The 18657-nt window shown below is 49.9% G+C and overlaps 1 protein-coding gene across 5 annotated transcripts in view; it reads left to right on the top strand.

The window, feature by feature from the left end:
• Positions 1-18657, top strand: part of SRGAP2 (SLIT-ROBO Rho GTPase activating protein 2) — a 232051-nt gene that overhangs the window by 200553 nt on the left and 12841 nt on the right. For all 5 annotated transcript variants that reach the window (XM_045787496.2, XM_045787499.2, XM_045787497.2 and 2 more), the window contains exons 15-19: positions 2152-2229; positions 3153-3287; positions 5283-5388; positions 14291-14515; positions 18136-18215. In XM_045787496.2, coding sequence (XP_045643452.1) covers positions 2152-2229; positions 3153-3287; positions 5283-5388; positions 14291-14515; positions 18136-18215 — 624 coding nt within the window. The remainder of the gene's footprint in view (positions 1-2151; positions 2230-3152; positions 3288-5282; positions 5389-14290; positions 14516-18135; positions 18216-18657) is intronic.

Raw genomic sequence — 18657 nt, 5'->3', positions numbered from 1 at the left:
CAGCAACCACTCCAAGAATTCTGTAGGAGAGCGCCCCTTGGCAACAGCCGGATCCAGTGCAGAATGGAAGGTTTTGTGCCACTTCCAAGCAACTCACCCACGTCCGAGTGGTTTTATACTTTTATGGTAGTGTGCACTACGAGCAGATGAAAAAGATCACGACATGTCAGGTTAGTCATGGGGGGCCTTCCACATGCATTCTAATAAAAAGCCCACTGCTTTCCCCCCTCTCTTCTGGAACCCAGCTGTTTATCAGTGCTCCTACTCTCAGAGTCATTAGATTAGACACTCTAAAGATTCTGTCCGCTGAGCCAGAACACATCATGATCCTTCTAAAGTGTAGGTTCCCGAAGGGAAATGGGAACCCAGACCGAGAGGGTCTCGGTGTGTCTCAAGCTTGCTGCCTGACTTCCAGTTAGCTCTCCTCTGATCTCTTCACATCCTGGGCCCATGGGCCAGGGTGGCTTTTCGTTAATGGTCTAATCTACTAAAAAGTACTGAAATGATCCTCTCTCAGCAAACTGTTGGCTTCACCTAGGACACTGAGTAGCCTGGTCCCTGAGATGACATTTCCTTAGGCTATACTGCATTTTTGACAAGTCACAGGGTACGTCACTGTTTCTGTCAGAACCCTTGCTGTTTGCATTCTGTGTTTAAATGACATTATTTCGCTGTTACATCCCATTGGTAACTAATATCGTATCATTACATTGGGACTAATGGGGTTTTAACATTGCCTGCCATTCTCTGAGGAATATTCTGGAGATTCCCTTAGAGGAGCAGACAACTTAAGTCCTATTACAAGCCAGGTAATTAAATTTCCCCCGCTTGCTTCTTAATATTGCTTCAGTTGGATTCAAGATTGTAGTCCTGGCCTGCGTGATTTACCTTCAATGGTCTAGCCAAGAGAATCTGGTCACCCCCGTCACCGAGAGGATAGCCCGAAAACAGTGGGCAGCTCTGTTTTGTTTTCTTATAAAGAAATTTGTTTGAGATTTCCCTGATATGTCAAAGTTTTTGATGAATCACGCCATTACAGAGGAACTTGGACAAGGTGCCCAAGACAGAGACACATGGATCCTGAGAAAGTCTGACAAGCGTGATGTGATTACAGATGCTAGTTCAGTCTGACCCCTGGGGCCAACACTGGATCTCTTCACCACCTCTGCAGCTCCACATGTGGGGCTGTGAGCCACATCCGTGTTCAGACTAGCAAGCGGGTTCCTGTCCTGTCTGCACTTGGCCTCTGGTAGGCCCCACAAGCCTGGTGTTGAGCAGTGAGCACATGATTGCAACCAGAAGGCCTGGGCTGGCCTCCTGGCTCTGGTTCTTGTCACCTCTATAAACTAAGGCTGGTCATCACTCATCACTTCCTTCATCTGGGAAATGGGCGTGCTGGTGACCCCTCCCTTGGTGGCTGTTGTGAGAACCAGTGGATTTATTTCTATGAAAGCATTTCTTGGCAGCAATCACTGCACATGCATTATTTTTTATGATTGTTTGTACTCTAATGAAACCCCAGAGGACAAAGTTTTCACACCCAATGTCATGCCGCAAAATCCACACTCGTTTGTCTTGGGAGGCAAGCCGCAGTCAAGGACCAGTGGCTGGCATGGTATCTGGCTGTGGACTGTGATCACTTGCCTTTTCCTGTCCTCTCTCTTTCCTAAGGATTCAAAACATTGTGCTCTGGAAGAGCCAAACAGTATTCGAACAGCCAAAGCAATCATTGTATCTCAGACCTTATGAAACTCCCCTGAGCCTATCTAATGGCAGGCCTACCATGCCCCCGTTTCCCATTCCTGGCCCTGGGTGACCAAGTGCCAGGGGTCACTTTGTCACTTTGCAGATGGGAACAGAAAGGCAAGGGCAGGGGAAGGAACCTGCTTCCTAGTCTCCCTTGGAATCCGAAATGGAGGCAGGTGTAGACCTCTTTCCCCTTAAGTCTCTGACTCAGTGCTTTCTTAGGCCTCCTATCCGTTCTGGTGACTTCTCCAGCATCCCTGCACACACTTTCTCCTTCGGCCTGAAGAAGAGAAACGGGGGCTTACATGCATACTGGCTGGAGGACATAGACATTCAACTAAGCTTGGAACTGTGCTTGTGACTTTGTTTCTTCTTCGCCTTCATCACTTTTCCCTGTCTTTCCAGGACTACAGCATGAAGGAATTTTCCGGGTGTCGGGATCCCAGGTGGAAGTGAATGACATCAAAAACGCCTTTGAGAGAGGTAAGGAAACAGGCTTGAAGATCAGACCAAACGTGTGCCCGCCTCCTGGGATATTGGCTCCACACGTTCTCTCCTGAGAGGTAGCCGGAGGTTAGCAAGCCGCTCTTGAGCCTGAGACCTGCTCCCTCGAAGACGGTCCTCCCCAAGAGGTGCAGGGAGGTGCCAGGGCACATCCCAGTTCCCTCCTCAGCGCCGTTCATCCTGCCTCTCTCCTGCGGATGATCTGCCGAAACCCAAGAAGTTAACTATGATATCGGGGCGGTTTATGGCTTCATCCAGAACCCTTGGTGGCAGTTAATATCAAGGCTAATGCGCGTGTTCATTGTAGCCCATTTATTATCTTGTGGGCTATTAAGGTGATGGGCAAGCTTTGGCAATTTCCGTCACTGTAATGGATATATATAGTTTCAATTTGAGGTTGGTCCTATCATTAAATCTAATTACATCTGATATGAAATTTTCCATAGGGAGCTCCTGTGTGATTGTTCTCCTGTAAGTAGATGTCCTTTGTTGCAAGCCAGGAAGAGTGAGAGCCAGTCAGAGGGGTGAGCCTCCTTGGCCTCATTTTCCTCCCCCAGAGGCTCAGTTCCAGGCTGGCTTCATGATTCTTGTGAGAGGGCCAGTTGCAGTGTCCCACCCTAGACCATAGGGAATGTCCCTGAGCTGGTCTGGCAGAAGTGAATTTATCCTAATGGACCCTTGTGCCTTCCTCTAGCCTTGGGGCCCCTGAGTCTAAGCAGTCTTGGCTTTCTCTAGTCTCTGGTCCGCCCTACTCATGGCCACCATGCTGGGCAGAGAGCATGATGATGGACTCCGATGAGGACTTGGACAGGTCACCCCTTCCATACCACTTCTGCTTCGTCCCGTGTGTTTTTACCTCTCTCACTCTCTCTTTCCTTTTTTGGGGGGCTGCTTATCCTCAGGAGAGGACCCCCTGGCTGGGGACCAGAATGACCATGACATGGACTCCATTGCTGGTGTCCTGAAGCTTTACTTCCGGGGGCTGGAACATCCTCTCTTCCCCAAGGACATCTTCCATGACCTGATGGCCTGCGTCAGTAAGTACACCCTGGCCTCAGACTGCCTTCTGGGCAAGAGCGCCTTGTCGCAACACATAGGGAATGTCCACAGGTCTTTTTTCCCCATAAGCTTTTCAATAATGTTTTTCTTTTTCCTTTTCCTCAGTGAAGTTTCTCCTCCTTGTTCTCAGTCCTTCACCCCTGGTGGGGAGGGAAGAATGATGACTTTTCAGTAAGAGTCTAGGACCTCAAGTCAGAACTCCTGGTGCTTTCGTTCTGATTCGCTTTAAACGCCTTGCTTTGCTGGGCTTTATTTTTCTTCAGTACAATATATTTCTACTCATACATAAGACACAGTCTTTTTCAGTTACTGGAAGCTCATACATTGGTGCCTGTGGTTTTTATGATATAAAGGGGGAAATTTTTCTGCTTGTTGCTTTATTTTTTTATAATTAAGGTTAAAATGAATCTTTTTTTAATAAGATTGATTTTAAGTGGAGGGGGAGGCGCAGAGGGAGAGAGAGAATCTTAAGCAGGCTCCACAGCCAGCATGGAGCCCACTGCGGGGCTCAATCCCATGACCCTGAGATCATGACCTGAGCCAAAATCAAGAGGCAGACACTGAACCAACTGAGCCACCCAGGTGCCCCTGCTTGTTCCTTTACACATGGTGTGGCTTATCTGCTAGATGTGTTAATATGTGTTCTTTTAGGAGTAAAAGCCCCCCTGCACGTTTAAATGTAGCAATATGGTGTTTTCCTAGAAAGAGATATAGTCTCTACTTTATCCTTATAGGTTCCTGCCTCTTACTCCCAAATTTGGAGCTTGAAAATCTATTCTTAGCCATTTATTTTAGCTCATTATCCTGAAACATCCTCTCTTTTGTTTTCAATGGAAAACAGTCTGTGGAAACTTAGATTTATACCAGGTCATCCTGGAAGTAGACCCCACTGGAATGATGGCCGCAGAGGCTGGAGAAGGCAGTGCCTTTGAAATGGGGAAAAGAACTGTCTTCCTAGATGCACCAGGGTCTTCATGGTCCCCAAGTTTCCAGCTGGGGTCAGTGTATACCCTGAGCATGGTTCCTCTCTGCTGTTGTGAGAGAGAAAGGCCCCAGAGCATTCAGTAAGCTCTCTCGTTTTATTTGTTAAACCACTATTTGTGGAAGTCTAGTGGAAATCAGTTCTGTGCCTGTTAAATATAGGCACCCCTCCAGTCTTCACGTCTTGTTCTAGGACTGAGCTTAGGTAGATGTCTTCAGTGGACTAGGGCTATCAAGACAGTTCAAGATACCCCGGCTGCCTAGTTCTCCCCTAGAGATGTGCTCCTAACCCAGTGCTTTGCACTTCTTTTTCCCAGAAAGGCACTCACAGAAAATGACAATAGTATCCACGTGGCACACTGTAGTGCGGAGGCTGGCCATGATGGAGGCCACCAGCTAGGGCCTTACCTATAATTGGTCTGTCCACAGCACAAGACACAGGAAACCTCGGGTCTTCTCCCCAGATAGCGACTTATGCAGGGATCTGCCATCTCTTGCGTCTGGCCACGTTCTGCCCAACTCCACTGCAGATAAGGAAGGGGGAAGATAACCCAGACCTGTCCAGAGGGAGGTGATGCATGTGTAGAGCGAAAGCGATGGGAGCTACACAGCCCGTCTCCCTCCCCACACGTAGATGCTCCAGGGATGGATGTCGAGCCTGCAGTCATGGCAGGTTTGGGGACAGTTCCTTGTCTGTGGTGGTTTTAATAAGAGAGCGGTAGGTGCTTGGCGAACGTCCGTAACCCCTTCTGAGCCCAAGGAGCATATTCCTTCAGTCCTGTATCAGGAAGCGTCTGGAGCCCAACAGGTACCCTATGGCAGCAGTCCCGCCCCGAGGAGCCCCAGAAATGGACCCCCTTACACAGTGCACCAGTGCTGTGTGGACGCGGCTGCTGTCTGTGCAGCACCTGTGGGTCGTCAGGGCCCCTCACACCATTACTCCTTGGGATCTCAGTTGTGACAGACAATAACACACGGCTGTCTTTTTTCAGCAATGGACAACCTGCAGGAGAGAGCGCTGCACATCCGGAAAGTTCTCCTGGTCCTGCCCAAACCCACTCTGATTATCATGAGATACCTCTTTGCCTTCCTCAATCAGTGAGTAGACTTCCTCAGTCTGTGAGCAGTTGGATCAGGCCTTGGCTTCGGCCCCTGGGAGCTTACCTGTAGAGCTATGGCAGTTTGTCCCGCGCCGGGGATATTTTTGGAGCACTGACAGTGTGTGGGCCATGATTGTAGGCTGTGAGAATACCTTGCGAAACGAGACAAAAGCCCTGATACCATTTAACTCACATTCCAGGGTAGGAGACAGACAGATAACAGATATGTCAGGTGGGACGAAGTGCTTTTAGATGAAGAATAAAGAAGCGTAAGTTAAGAGATAGAGTGTGGGGGGTCCAAATGGGGGCAGGGGTGAAAGAGGGAGAGCCGCTGTAGAGGGGTGGTCAGCCAAGGCCTCTCTGAGGAGATTGTGTGAGAGCAGCGCCTAAATGGAGTGACAGAAGGAGCCACAAGGGAAATTCAAGGCCCTCAAGCCCCGAGAGTCATGGTAATAATGGGTTTGGATTTGGGAAGCCACTGGAAGCTTTCTAGCAGAAGAGTGGTAAGACCTGATCTATATATTTTCTTTAAGCCCGTCAACAGCTTTGAGGAGAGGTTACCATCGAGGGCCATGAAGATAAGCAGGGACACCCATGCAGAGGTTAATATGAGGTCTCAGCCACGGGCACTGGGGACTTAGACAGGGTGGTGGGGAGTGCGTCATGAGGGAGGATGAGGTGGAGTTGGGTTTGGGGTCCATTTGAGCACAGCATTGACAGGACTTCCTGATGGGGAGGATGTACAATGTGAGGAAAGAGAAATTCTAGACGTTGGCATGAAAAACAGGGAACTAGTGACTCCATTATGGAGTGGAGTTGGGGAAGATGAGGTGTGGAGGACGGAATTGAGACAAGGCACCAAAGCGGCCATCTTAATTTGAAGTGCCTGTTAGGCCTCCAAGGAGAGATTCTAAGTGGGCAGTGGAACATAGGAATCTGATACTCGGGAGAAACCCAGAGTAGAGATACGAGTCTGGAGTCACCGTGTACTGATGTTTTAGCTGGCTACCCGGGGAGTGAGAGTAGCTAGAAGAGAGATCTGAGGGCCAGAGAGGCCCTGGGCTTGGATGGGGCATGGTTTCCTGTCCAAGCAGTGTGTCCTGTCCCCAACGGGGCAGCGAAGCAGCAAGCAAGGGCATGTGGTGCTTGCCCTGTGGGAGCCTCCGTCTTCATGTGGCTTCCCCTGCTGTGGCTCCCTCAACAACCTAGAGCAGAGGCTGTAAATGGGCAAAGGGAAGGCCAGACAAGGCCCATAGATGTGTTTCTTTTCAGTCTGCTGTGTCTTGAAAACATTGAAACAGTTAAATATTAGGGGATTTTACTTAAAAACACCTGGATTTCTAGCTTCTCTTGGAAACACCATTAGATCCGGCAGTAACGGACGCGAGTTCTGGAAGGAGGCAGTTCTGTGTGGAGTAAGGGCTGCTGCTAGGTGAGGTGGAGCCTCCCCGACGCTCCCTGTACCGAGGCTGAATTCGGTTGCCATTTGTCATCACTCTTGCTTCGTGGGTTTTCTTCTTGTGGAGAAACATTTCTCTAGATCCATGAATCTATCAAAAGAGAAAACAAAAATCAGACCAAGGGGCTTTTAGCACAAATTTCTTTGTCTTCCTGGTCAGTTTAGTCTTTGCTTCAAAGGAAGACAGACTTGGTGGCCATCTCATGAGCTTCGGCTTGCTTCCAAGTTCACCGTCAGCCTAGCCCTCTAGACATCTAGGTTAGCAGCCCTGCCAGAGACCTTGCCGGGGCACCCACACTGTCCTTCAGCCTTGCTGCTGGCTGTGCAGAGCCACGGAGGGTCCTGGCTCCGCAGCCTGTGTCCTCCCCGTTGCTGTGTCTGCACCTTCCATTAGCCAGGCCCTGACTCAGCATCACTACGGCCCGCATTCAGAACCCCTCATGACTCACAGGGTATTCACATGCTATGCGTTTTAGGCTGACAGAAATGGAAACTCTGTACTGACTCTTGAGCCAGTCACCCCCTCAGGGCCACCAGTCCTTGTCTCCCCTCACTGACAGACACCTGCCCTCAAAGGGAGCCTGGTCTGCTCCCCCAGGGCAAAAGCATGGCAGGTGGGTAAAGAGGCAGGGACACAGACAGGTCCCGGGGTGACTACGGGCATAAGCACAATGGCCTCATTCTCTTCCCTACGTCTTCTTCCTGCTAAGGGAAGGTGGCAGGGAGCTCGCGGGAGAGGAGGAACCATAGAGGGAGCATCGTGCCGAGCTGGAGCTGGTGGCCACTGTTGTAGGAAGCATGGGAACAACACCAATTTAACCATAACTTTTGTTTTGTTTTCCTTTTTTGTCTGGTTAAAAAAAAGATGTATGTGCTTATCAAAGTATTTCATGGAAAGAGGCAGCACTAATAACTGCAGTGTTTCCTAAAATAATCAGTGGAATTCAGGACACGGGTGAGATTGGATACCACCTTGTGGGAAGATGGCAGGTCGTCAGTGTACCCTTATCAACAGGTGTGGCGACAGTTGACAGGTAGCTCCTGACGGAGACTCTGCTGGGCTCAGATTTCAGGACCTCTCTCCTTTGTTGTCTGTGTCCTGGGGGGTGTGTACTTTATTTCTGACTCTGGTCTTTCTCTTGGGTTGTACACATCCTCGATCTCAAGGAGCCAGAAAACGAGTATGTATATAAACGTATGTGGAACTCCTTACACAGTGCACCAGTGCTGTGTGGACTCGACCTGGTTCCATATATATATATAGAGAGAGAGAGAGAGAGAGCACGCACGAGCTAGTGTCCTCTAGAGTGCCCGGCCCACTGCATGTCCAGCAGGCCTTGTTAATTATTAACATTATCCTTTCTAGCATCTGTATTACCTACCTATTGCTGTGTAAAAAATTACCCTAAAACTTAGCAACTTGAAACAAAAAGCATTAATTATTATGTCACAGTTTCTGTGGGTCAGGAATCCCCAGTGTAGGCACAGTGTCGCTGGGGGCCCCTGGCTCTAGCTCTCTTGAGGTTGTGGTGAGGGTGTTGGGGGCAGGGCCATCATCTCTCCTGATGGCTCCACTAGGGGAGGATCCGCTTTCAAAGCTCACTTGCGTGGTGCTGGCAGGATTCAGTTCCTCGCAGGTTGTTGGACTGAGGACCTTCCTTGCTGGCTGACTGTTGGCCAGAGGCCTTCGTCAGTTCTTCACCATGTGGGCCTCACCATAGAGCTGTTCACAACATGGCAGCTGGCTTCCCTCCAAGCACGTGAGTGAGAGAACACCCAAGACAGAAAGCACAGTCCTTGGTAACCTAATCTCAGAAGTGACATCCCATGCCTTCTGCCATTTCCCATTCACTAGAAATGAGTCACTAAATCTAGCCCACACTCAAAGGGAGAAAATTACACCAGGGTGTGAAAACCAGTTGGCAGGGACCATGGGGTTCATTTTAGAGGCTGCCTACCACAGCCTGTGTGCTACCCAGTGACTTTTTGCCCCCCAGTGAAGTGTCAGTAGCTCCCCGCACTGCAGGTGACTCTGCTCTTTGCCTTTTGAAACCTGCTTTCTCCAGAGGTCAAACAATATAGTCTTCTAGACTCTTGCTAGTCAAGTAAGGTCCACAGACCAGCGTCATCGGCATCATTTGGGAGATGGTTAGAAATGCAGAATCTCAGTGCCCCCCCCCCAAAGACCTGTGAATCCAAATCCATATTTTAACGAGGTCCCCTGGCAGGTCACATGCTCATAAAAGTCCGAGAAGCACGGCTCTAGATCCTCAAACGCTGCTCTGCCCTCTGAGTAGTGAGAAAGTGAACCGGTGGCGCTTTTCTCCTGATTAAGGTGCCCCGGTGTCTCCAGAAAAGCTGAAGCTTCCTCGAAATCTCACCAGTCTCCAGGTGCCTCCTCATTTGGAAAGATTCTGTCTGAGCTGTTCCTCTGACTTTTACGAGGAGCGTTTTGGCTTCTACGTGCAGATGGACAAGTAGAGTTGTGGTTGGGTTCTTAGAGATCCGCAGCGGCTCGTGTGCTTTTTTATTCCCTTATTTAACACATATTTATTAAGCATCTACTGTGGGCCAGGCCCTGTTCTAGGTGCTAGCCATCTAAGAGTACACCAAATAGTCCAGGTGTCCCATGGAGTCCCTTTGGAGTTTCTGTTCTATTGGAAGAAGACAGATCAAACTAATGAGTACACATATCCTGTGTTAGAGGATAAGCGCTGTAGAGAAAAATAAAGCAGCTCAGGGAACCAGGGAGTGCCAAGGGTCAGGGTGAGAGTTTGCTCTTTAAGATACAGTGGTCAGCAGACACTTCACGGAGCAGGGGCCCATGGGCCATGAGGTCGGAGGAGAACCAAGAGAGAATGGTGTCCCAGAAGCCACAGAGAGACGTGTTTGGAAGAAGTTGTGATACCAGAGATAAAGGTGATGATGACAGGCCAGCTGAGAAAAGGGCTCCGAATTGTGTTAGCAGCAGAGAGAGCATTGGTGACCCTGAGGAGTGTTGTCCTGATGGGGTGGAAGGGGCCAGACCCTGACGGTGTCGGTTCAGGAGAGAAGGGGTGCCACTGATGGATGAACAAAGTCTAGTAGGTCCATACGGTGGGGTGTCGTGTTCAGCGATGAAAAGGAATGAGGAAACATCCTGCTGGAGGAAAGAAGCCAGTCACAGAAAACCACATGGTGTGGGAGTCCATTTATCTGCTGTGTCCGGAACAGGCAAATTAGTAGTGACAGCAGAGTGGTGTGGCCAGGGGCTGGGGGGAGGGGAGAATGGTGGAAGGGGGGGACTGTTAATGGATATGGGGTTTCCTTTCGGGTGATGAAAATGTCCTGGAACTAGATGGTGGCGATGGCTGCACAACATTGTGAATCTGCTAAATGGCGCTGAATTGTACACTTTAAAATGGTGAAATGGTCAATTTTATGGTATGTATATTTTACCACAATAAAGAGGGGGAGGGGGCAAGAGAGAAGGTATATGCGTCTGCTCAGGCTGCCGTAGCAAAGTACCACAGACTAGGTGACTTCAACGCCAGAAATTCATTTCCTCATGGTTCGGGAGTCTGGAAGTCCAAGATCAAGGTGCCAGCAGGGTCAGTTTCTGGCCAAGTTCCTTGGCTTGTAGATGGCCGTCTTCCCTCTGCGGCCTCCTGTGGCTTTCCTCTGTGCACGCAGGGAGAGCTCTGGGGTCTCTTCCTCTGCCTATAAGGACAGCAGTCCTATCGGATTAGGCCCCCACCCTTAGGACCTCGTTTAACCTTAATTATCTCTTTAAAGGTCCTTTCTCCATATACTGTCGCATGGGAGCGGGTGGGTAGGGCTTCAACATAGGAATTTGGGGAGGGGGCACACAATTCCGTCCATAACAGAAGGGCTAGAGCTGAACTGGAGAATCAGAAACAACAGGTACAGACAACTCCCAAATGGTTTTTATAAGAAATGGGACAGTAATTCGGTATGGATATGGGGTTAAGAGGGAATTTTGTTCAGGGGGCAGTATTACTGCATGTCTGTATGCTGGTGGGAATGACCCAGTGGAGAGGAAAAACTAATGATGCAGGACAATTGCTGGACTGATATTCTTGCTGGAGAGAGAGGATGGAGTTCACTGCAGGGGAAGGAAGGCAAAACTTGAGGGCACAGTGGCAAGTGCCTTAGTAGATGTGGGGAACACGAGGAGGCTGACCCGTGGTGTTAGAGGCAAGAGAGTGACGAGGGGAGTGACGGGATGCCTTTGAAGGACCGTCAGAAAGAATCAGCCAGAATTACCTTGGACTTCTTATCTCTTAGAGAACCTTTTGGGGAAGTCGGGGAAGGCTGCAAAATCATGGATTTATAGAGGGAAGTTGTCACGTCTCCTATTGGAAAAGCTTTTCAAGGCCTGATGGATTCTCAGCCTCGCGATTTGCCTGGGGCCGTGGTGAATAATACAATTTCTCTTCATCCCTTTCAAACCTAAAATCAACCCTGATGCATTAATATGTTACCCATAGTCTGTTGGTTGTTGCCAAATCAAACCCCGGGGGCCTGTGAAGCTGAAGGTTTTTAAGTGAAATGTCATGTATTTAAAACAGTCTGTCCGAAGCTCAGTATGCCCCCTGAGGATTTAAGATTTCGATTTTGGGATCTAGAGTCTTCAGCTTGATGATGTCTGTGAGGAGAAGGTGGCTAGACTTCTATAAATCAATTGCTGGCAAATGTTGACAGACCTGCTTCCCATTCCCTGACTAGAATCGAGGGTCCTACATCAGGAAGCAGTTTGGATATTATAATTACAGAAAATACGGATTGAGCAACACCTGTGTGCCAGGAACAGTGTTCGTGCTTTGCATGTAATACCTCACTTAAGCTTTACAGCAGCCCCACGAGGAAGAGACTCAGAACCCAGAATACTGTCCTGGCACTGGTATGTGATGGGGCCAGTACTCAAAACCAGGTCTAATTGACTCTAAAATTTTGGGGATGTTTTGTTTTTCTGGTTCAATTTAATCAAAGAGACAAGTGTGCATCATTAAAAGGTAAAAAGTCCAGAAAAGTGCGTGATTAAAAACAAGTTCCTCGCCTCAATCCTGATTTTCTCATCCCTCCCCAAAGCCTGTGTTCCCATTCACTATATTGAACCTTGTTAAGACACACCAAAGAGGAGTTTGAATCAGTTAGAAGAATTCACTAATATCATGGATAGAAGCTCTAGAAATATAGTACAGTTCTTAGAAAAGATGGCATTATGCAAGTCAACACCAAAAAAAATTTTAAAGAGGGACCTGTTACCAGTATTTTCCATTTTAGGTATTTCTTTAAAAATAAAAATCCAGTGTTTGAGTTCTTAAACTGGGCACAGACTTCAGAGCCTTCATGGATTATTAGCACCATTATATTGTATATGAAAGGACATGCATCTGTATGTGTACATGTATGAATTTTTCGGGGAGAGAATCCCTAGTTTCTGTCAAATTCTTGAAGGAGGCTGTGACTAGAACCATGGCTTTAACCCCTCAACCTAGGTATTCCCGTTGTAGATTGGAAGAGAGAGAAGGACCTGGGTTTATATCTTAGTGGGAGTAAGAAATAGAACTGGCCCACGAGACCGCAGTCCACGACGATGTGGCCTGCTCAAGCCCCTGGTCATTGCAGCCACCTGTGAATCAAACGGCCCTTCCCTTAGGAGTCTTGGCAGGGTTGCTCATCTCTCACGGGCCTTCAACTGGGACTGTCAGGGCTAGACTTTGTTTCCCTCTTGACGGCCAGGCTTCCCAGATACGACTGGTTTTCTTTCTTGTTACCAAATGTCAGATCGTACTGAAGAAACGGCCTTCCTCCTCCTTGTCCCTGTTGAGGTTACCAAGGTAATTATCTCTCCTGTCTCCAGTGGTTGACCAAGAAGTAGGCTTGGAAACTTCTCCCAGTTTTTTCTGAATCTTGGCTCTCTTTTAACTCAGGAGCCAGGGGAGGATTATAAAATTCAAACTTTAAGACCTTCTGTAGGGGTGCCTTCAGCTCGGGTAATGATCCTGGAGTCCGGGGATCGAGCCCCACATCAGCAGGCTCCCTGCTCAGTGGGGAGTCCACTTCTCCCTCTGTCCCTCACCCCACTCGTGTTCTATCTCTCTCTCTCTCTTTCTCAAATAAATGAATAAAAAAAGACCTTCTGTGAAGCAGTCCAGCCACTGAGCTCCATAGCCTCACCCATTGCTGGCCTCCTTTGCATTTGACTAGGTCCTTGAGAAGAGTGATTCTCAACCGTGACAGTTTTCTCCCTGTGACAGCTCTTCACATCCATCGTACTGCTTCTCCCAGGTGGACAGGGGACGTATGCGAATCTGCAGTAGAGGAGAGAACCATTGGCTTAGAGAGAGACCAGCTTGGTAATTTGAGTCTGGGTGTGGGATAAGCTAGAAATGCGCTCTGTCCGGTTCTACAGAATACCCACTCAGAGGAAGACCGCTGAGTCTCAGGCTTCTGGTTCAGCATCAGAGGGCTTCGGCTTCTCCTCAGATCTGTCAGAATCAGGTGCTGGGGACTGCCTGCTGATGCCCATGAGGAAGCAGAACTCCCTAGCAGAGCTCACAACTCTATGACCTGGGGCTGGGGCTGGACACCCAGAGCTGGCCGAGCCTTCAGCCTGGACAAACAGAGACCAGTGGGGGCTGATGAGGCCCAGTGGCTCGCTGAAGGGCTTGGGTCCTTGGCCAAGGTTGGAGGTGTGGCGAGAGCAGCTGCTGGCTAAAAAGGGGGAGTTCCCAGGATAAATATCCAATAACGCAGTCAGACTGCATCCAGAGGAAGCCTGAGCAGAAACCAAGCAGCATGCTGACCTTTTCCTGAATAAATCTTGATTGTAGTAATAGAGGATATTATGAAAATGAAAAACAATTACATTAGCTGTTCCAGAAAGAAATTCACTTGCTTGATGGAATACAAAAGCTAATCGGTTGGCAATTTTTTTTAATAAGTCTAGAGCTTGGAATGGAATATCCCTAGTAATTTGATTATTTTGCTCTGCAAGGAGGTACACCACGCACGATGCCTGTGTCTTCTGACCGTATCATTACGAGGGCAGCCTGAGGGTCTCCATCTGCTCTGGCAGCTTAGTGGGTTGGTGTGTGGGAGTCGTCTCAGCTCTGCAGAGTGGTGTGTTCTCGAGGCAGGGGAGATTTGGCGGAGAAGGTGTGGAGCAGGGCTGGTGATGGGGTGGCAAGTAGAATTCGAACGAGGAGCTGGTCAGAGAGGAGGGGTAAGACTTGTGAGGAGGTGGCTCCCGAATGACCGACCTGGTGGTCATTGTCTTCTCCCCTCGGACTTTCTAGAAGGGCTCCGATGCCCAGAAAAGCAGGTGGCAGTTTGTGGAACTTCTGCTCTTGCTCTTGGCAGTGCCTCCCATGATTGTGTTTTCTGGGCATTCATGCGAGTGCTTTCCAGCTTGCCCCTTTCCCTTCCCCTCCAGTTTATCACAGTTCAGTGAAGAGAACATGATGGACCCCTACAACCTCGCCATCTGCTTCGGGCCCTCACTGATGTCGGTGCCTGAGGGCCACGACCAGGTGTCCTGCCAAGCGCACGTGAATGAGCTGATCAAAACCACCATCATCCAGCATGAGAACATCTTCCCAAGCCCCAGGGAGCTGGAGGGCCCCGTCTACAGCAGAGGAGGAAGCACGGAAGACTACTGGTAGGGGGCTCTGGGCCGGAGGCGGGGTGGGGGGTGTCCCTAAGGCACACTGGGTGGGGGCCAGATGGCCAGGCGAGACCCAAGGGACACACCCAGATCCTCTCAGCCTCCCGCTCCCAGGCACTTCAAGCTGCCAGGATCTGGGGTTGGAGCAGGCAGTGCCCCGCCTCCACCCAACCTATGGAGTAAGTGCCACTGTGTGCCACCTCCCTGTTTTTTATGAGTTCTTAGTGGTGAGGAACCGTTCTGGAAAATAATGACAACAATAATAGGAATGTTAATAATCTCTAGGAAAGGAAAATTCGTCAAGTTGTATTTAGAACAGCTGTTCATCCGTCCACAGAGTCTCTCAGGCTCCCGCCCTGGGCTGTGTGTTGTCCTGAGACACAGTCCCGGGTCCCAGAAATAAGATTTTCTTTCTTACTGCAAAGAGTTTAGATATGAGGCATAATTCCCTCACTGTGAGTTTGTACAATGATAATTCAGAATGAGTGCAGAAATTTGTGAAGAGAAAAAGGGGTAAGCTCTGTTTTTGGCAGGTGAGGCCTACTTCCACCCTAAAGCGAGATTAAATCCTATGGGGCAAGGTTTTTCATGACCTAGCCTGGGAACAGAGATATAAAAGGAATCCCTAGGGCACATCTTTCCTAGACCCTTCTGTTAGACAATTAACAAATTCCTATTTCCCTATGACAGACACAGTCACTGTAACCTAGAGAGGCCAGTGACAATCTTTCAGGCAACCTTTGTGGTGGGGATTCCAACTTTGACATGTCTTAGTAAAGGACACCATCCAGGACCCCACACTACACCCCAGGGTACCACTTACAGTGTCATTTTCCCATCAAACACTCTCTCTTTTACTCCCTAACGTCCCTTACCTCCTCCCCCACCCCTTCCATCTTCCCCATCGAATGGCGCTTCAGCCTGGGCTAAAAGCATAAGCCAGCCCAAATCGGATTCTGTCTGAACTCAACATCTGGAACCAATTCAGCAGCCCCATTACTATCCACTGAGGTAGGGGAGGACAGGGGAGGTTGTTTACTTAATTAGAGGCCAGTGGGTCCGTGCTTCTCCCTGATCGCCACAGAGGGAGCCTCCTGCCTGAGGAGTGAAGAGTGATAGTCCTGTGTCTGTGAGTATAAAAATACCACTGACACCCCTGGGTTTGGTCTTGCCCGCTGTCCTGCGGATCCCAGCATCTGGGTCCGAGCTGAAGAAGCCTACACTTGCCAGCTCGGAGATAAAGCTTTTTGTCACTGACAGATGGTTGGTGGGGACGGGGGAGGTTGTTCAGGTCTCAGCCTACGAGCTGATGAGCTCCAGGGAGCTGTCCTTGTACGTGTGACTTGAGAGTCAGTTTCTCTCCTGCATGAGGGTTGAAAAGCTGCGGAAGTAGTGTTCCCAGTGCCTGCTTTATCTTCCTTCCAAAGTGTGCCCTCCCTTCTCAGATATCTCTGGACCGATCCCAGGACACAGAGCCCCCCACAGCCCTGTTCCCCCAGCCCCAGCCCAGGGGAGCAGACAGAGTCACTGCATGGGTGGCTCACAGGGGGCACCTTCTGCCAGTTTTCTCTAGAGGCACCCCCTGCCCCCACCCCCACTGTTTGTTGTGCATCGACATTTATTAGCAGCCTCTGGAAAAACCACAAGATTAGTTATGGAATGTTACTATCGCAGACTGGGTGGGAGGCCAGAAGCACCCGAGGATCAAGAGGAGGTGACCTTGGGGAAGAAGGACCATCCGACTGCTGGGCTCACACCCACTCAGAAGGCTCCTAGCCTCTCTTCTTCTTTGGGAGGAGAAAGAAGTGCCAGCGAAGCGAGCAAAGATGGATGAAGGAGGGGAGGGGGGAGGGGCAGAAGGGGTGCTAGAGCCTGGGAATCCTGGAGCATGACCAGGAGACCAGAAGAGCCAGGAAGAGGGAGCTCCTGGGCTTGGCCTCTCCGCAGCTGTGAAGAGGAGAGGCCAGTCCCACTTGGCCACGCCTACCAAGCCCTGCGACTAGAATCCCGTTCCCTAGGACTGCCCACTGTTTGGCCTGCAGGGCCTCCTCAGACCGCTGGCATCGGTGGGCTTGCGGTGTGGCGGACGTGTGGGTGTGGAATGGAGCATCGGATTCTAGTGCTACCAGGGGCCTTAAAAATGCATCGTCGCGATCGTCTCACCTTTACGTTAGAGCAGTGGTTTTCCAAGTGGAGTCCTTGGACCAACAATACCCACTTTACGTAGGACTGGCTAGGAATATAGACATTCCAGCTCCGCCCAGCCTTCGAGACTTAGAAACTCTAGGGGTGAGGCAGTCCACTTTTAACAAGCCATCCAGGACTCCCTGAAGTTGGAGAATTGCCGCCTTCGTGGACGGCCGCATCACTAAGCTGCAGTTCTGGAGGGAACTGAGCCTTTGCCTTGTGTGCCCTTGGGGCCCTGAGCGCTTCTAGAGTGTCATGAAACTCATCAGAGTTTTAGGCCCAGTAAACAGTGAAAAATTGTGCCCACATTTTTGATAAGGAGGAATCCCTATTGATGTTCTCCCAGAAAGTTCTCTGGATTCTGGAGACCCTCCTTGGAACTGACTTCTGAACTGGTCCCCTGGTCTTTGAGGAACTTTCTGAAGGGAAGGAAGAGGCTATAGGCTCAAAGGTAGGAGCCGTGAGGCCAGATGGTAGGTAGAGGAGGTGGTAGTACTTTCATAGAATTGCCTGGCAAGGCTCCCTTGTTACTACCAACAGCCCGAGGAAGAAACTTTAGCAATGAACAGGGATTTTGTCTATTTCTCAGAAAGTTAGAACTTCCTGATGTCCATCCCCATCTACTCTGATGTCCACAAGCCAGGTGACCAGGAGGAGAAACAACTTTCCTAGTAACCTCCCTGGCCATTCTCATTCCTCAACCCTGGATGATTCTAGACTCAGTGAACTGTTGAAGAACTTGACCGACTTCCATGCCCTGCCCTCTCGCAGTGTCCAGCCCACAGCAGACTCTTTTTCTCCCTCTGACTCACCTCCCACTCTCTCACCCATACAAGACCAAACCACAAAGCCTAGAGACATAAGCAAAATGAGAAAGATGGAAAGGAAGACCACTTATTAACCACTCCGTCGTGTCTCAGTGAATCTTCACGCTGTGAGGTTATATAGACCACTAGCCTCAATTCATCATTAGGTGGCTGAGGCTTAAAGACATTCAGTCCCTTGCCCAGGGTCACACAGCTACCAAGTGTCAGAGCTGGTTTTCAGGTCCTGTTGTGTCCCAGGCAAAAGCCTAGTGTTTTATTCCACGTGCTCCCTCCAAGCACTAGTTCACCTAGAGAAATAGCCCTTGAGGAGTTGAGTTGTTCTGTATTTTCAGAAAGACTTATTTTATAAATTCAAAAGGGGTTCCCTCTGTCTCAGGATATTCTAAGTCCCAGGCGGTCTCAAATAGTTTTTGCAGCAGGGGCTGGACTAGAGAACCTCAGGGGCCTTGTGTTTCATCATCATCGTCTGTCGTGAGCAGTCAGGATGTGGAGCGCGTGAGACAGCTTCCGTGCCCTTGCTCCAAGGAAGCTATGTGAAGGAGAGGACAAGAATTTGGTCAGCGAGGGCTGAGGTCCCCATGACTCTTGCTTCTGTTGCAGTGACAGCCCTCATGGAGAGACTACCTCAGCTGAGGACTCAACCCAGGACGTGACCACAGAGCACCACACGAGCGATGATGGTACGGGGCCCTGCTTCGGGGGCAGCGGGGCCACGGGGGGTGAAGTGGGAGGAAGGGATTGTATAGCCTGTGCTCAGCAGCCCCCTGAAGACAGGCAGGGGACTCTCCTGTCTCTCATTTACATTCCTTCCCTTTCTTGGAGAGACAGCCCACCCTCTCAGCTAGAATGGTCTCTATGTTAAACCAGAGATGGACAGCTAGACCTTTCAGAGCCTTTAAAGCTTCTCGCCCCAGCTCCCTGCCCCTCGCCCACCTCCTAGCTCCTTGTCTCGCCTGCATCATGTTGGTCCCCTGTCACAGCCTAGACTCCTGCCAGGTAACTGGAGACCAAAGTCAAGGAGAGCTCATTTGAAAAAACTGTAAGCCTGGGGAATAGAGAAGCTGGGTGCCAAGAACCCAACAGAAGCAAGCCAGAGGGGAGTGGGACTCAGGATGCAGAAAC

This window comes from Ursus americanus, chromosome 2, assembly GCF_024610735.1.
Source record: "Ursus americanus isolate L20-20 chromosome 2, mUrsAme1.1.p, whole genome shotgun sequence".
In the NCBI taxonomy this organism is placed as follows: Eukaryota; Metazoa; Chordata; class Mammalia; order Carnivora; family Ursidae; genus Ursus; species Ursus americanus.
The sequence above is the reverse complement of the archived record's forward strand: the minus strand, read 5'-3'. Positions and strand labels throughout refer to the sequence as shown.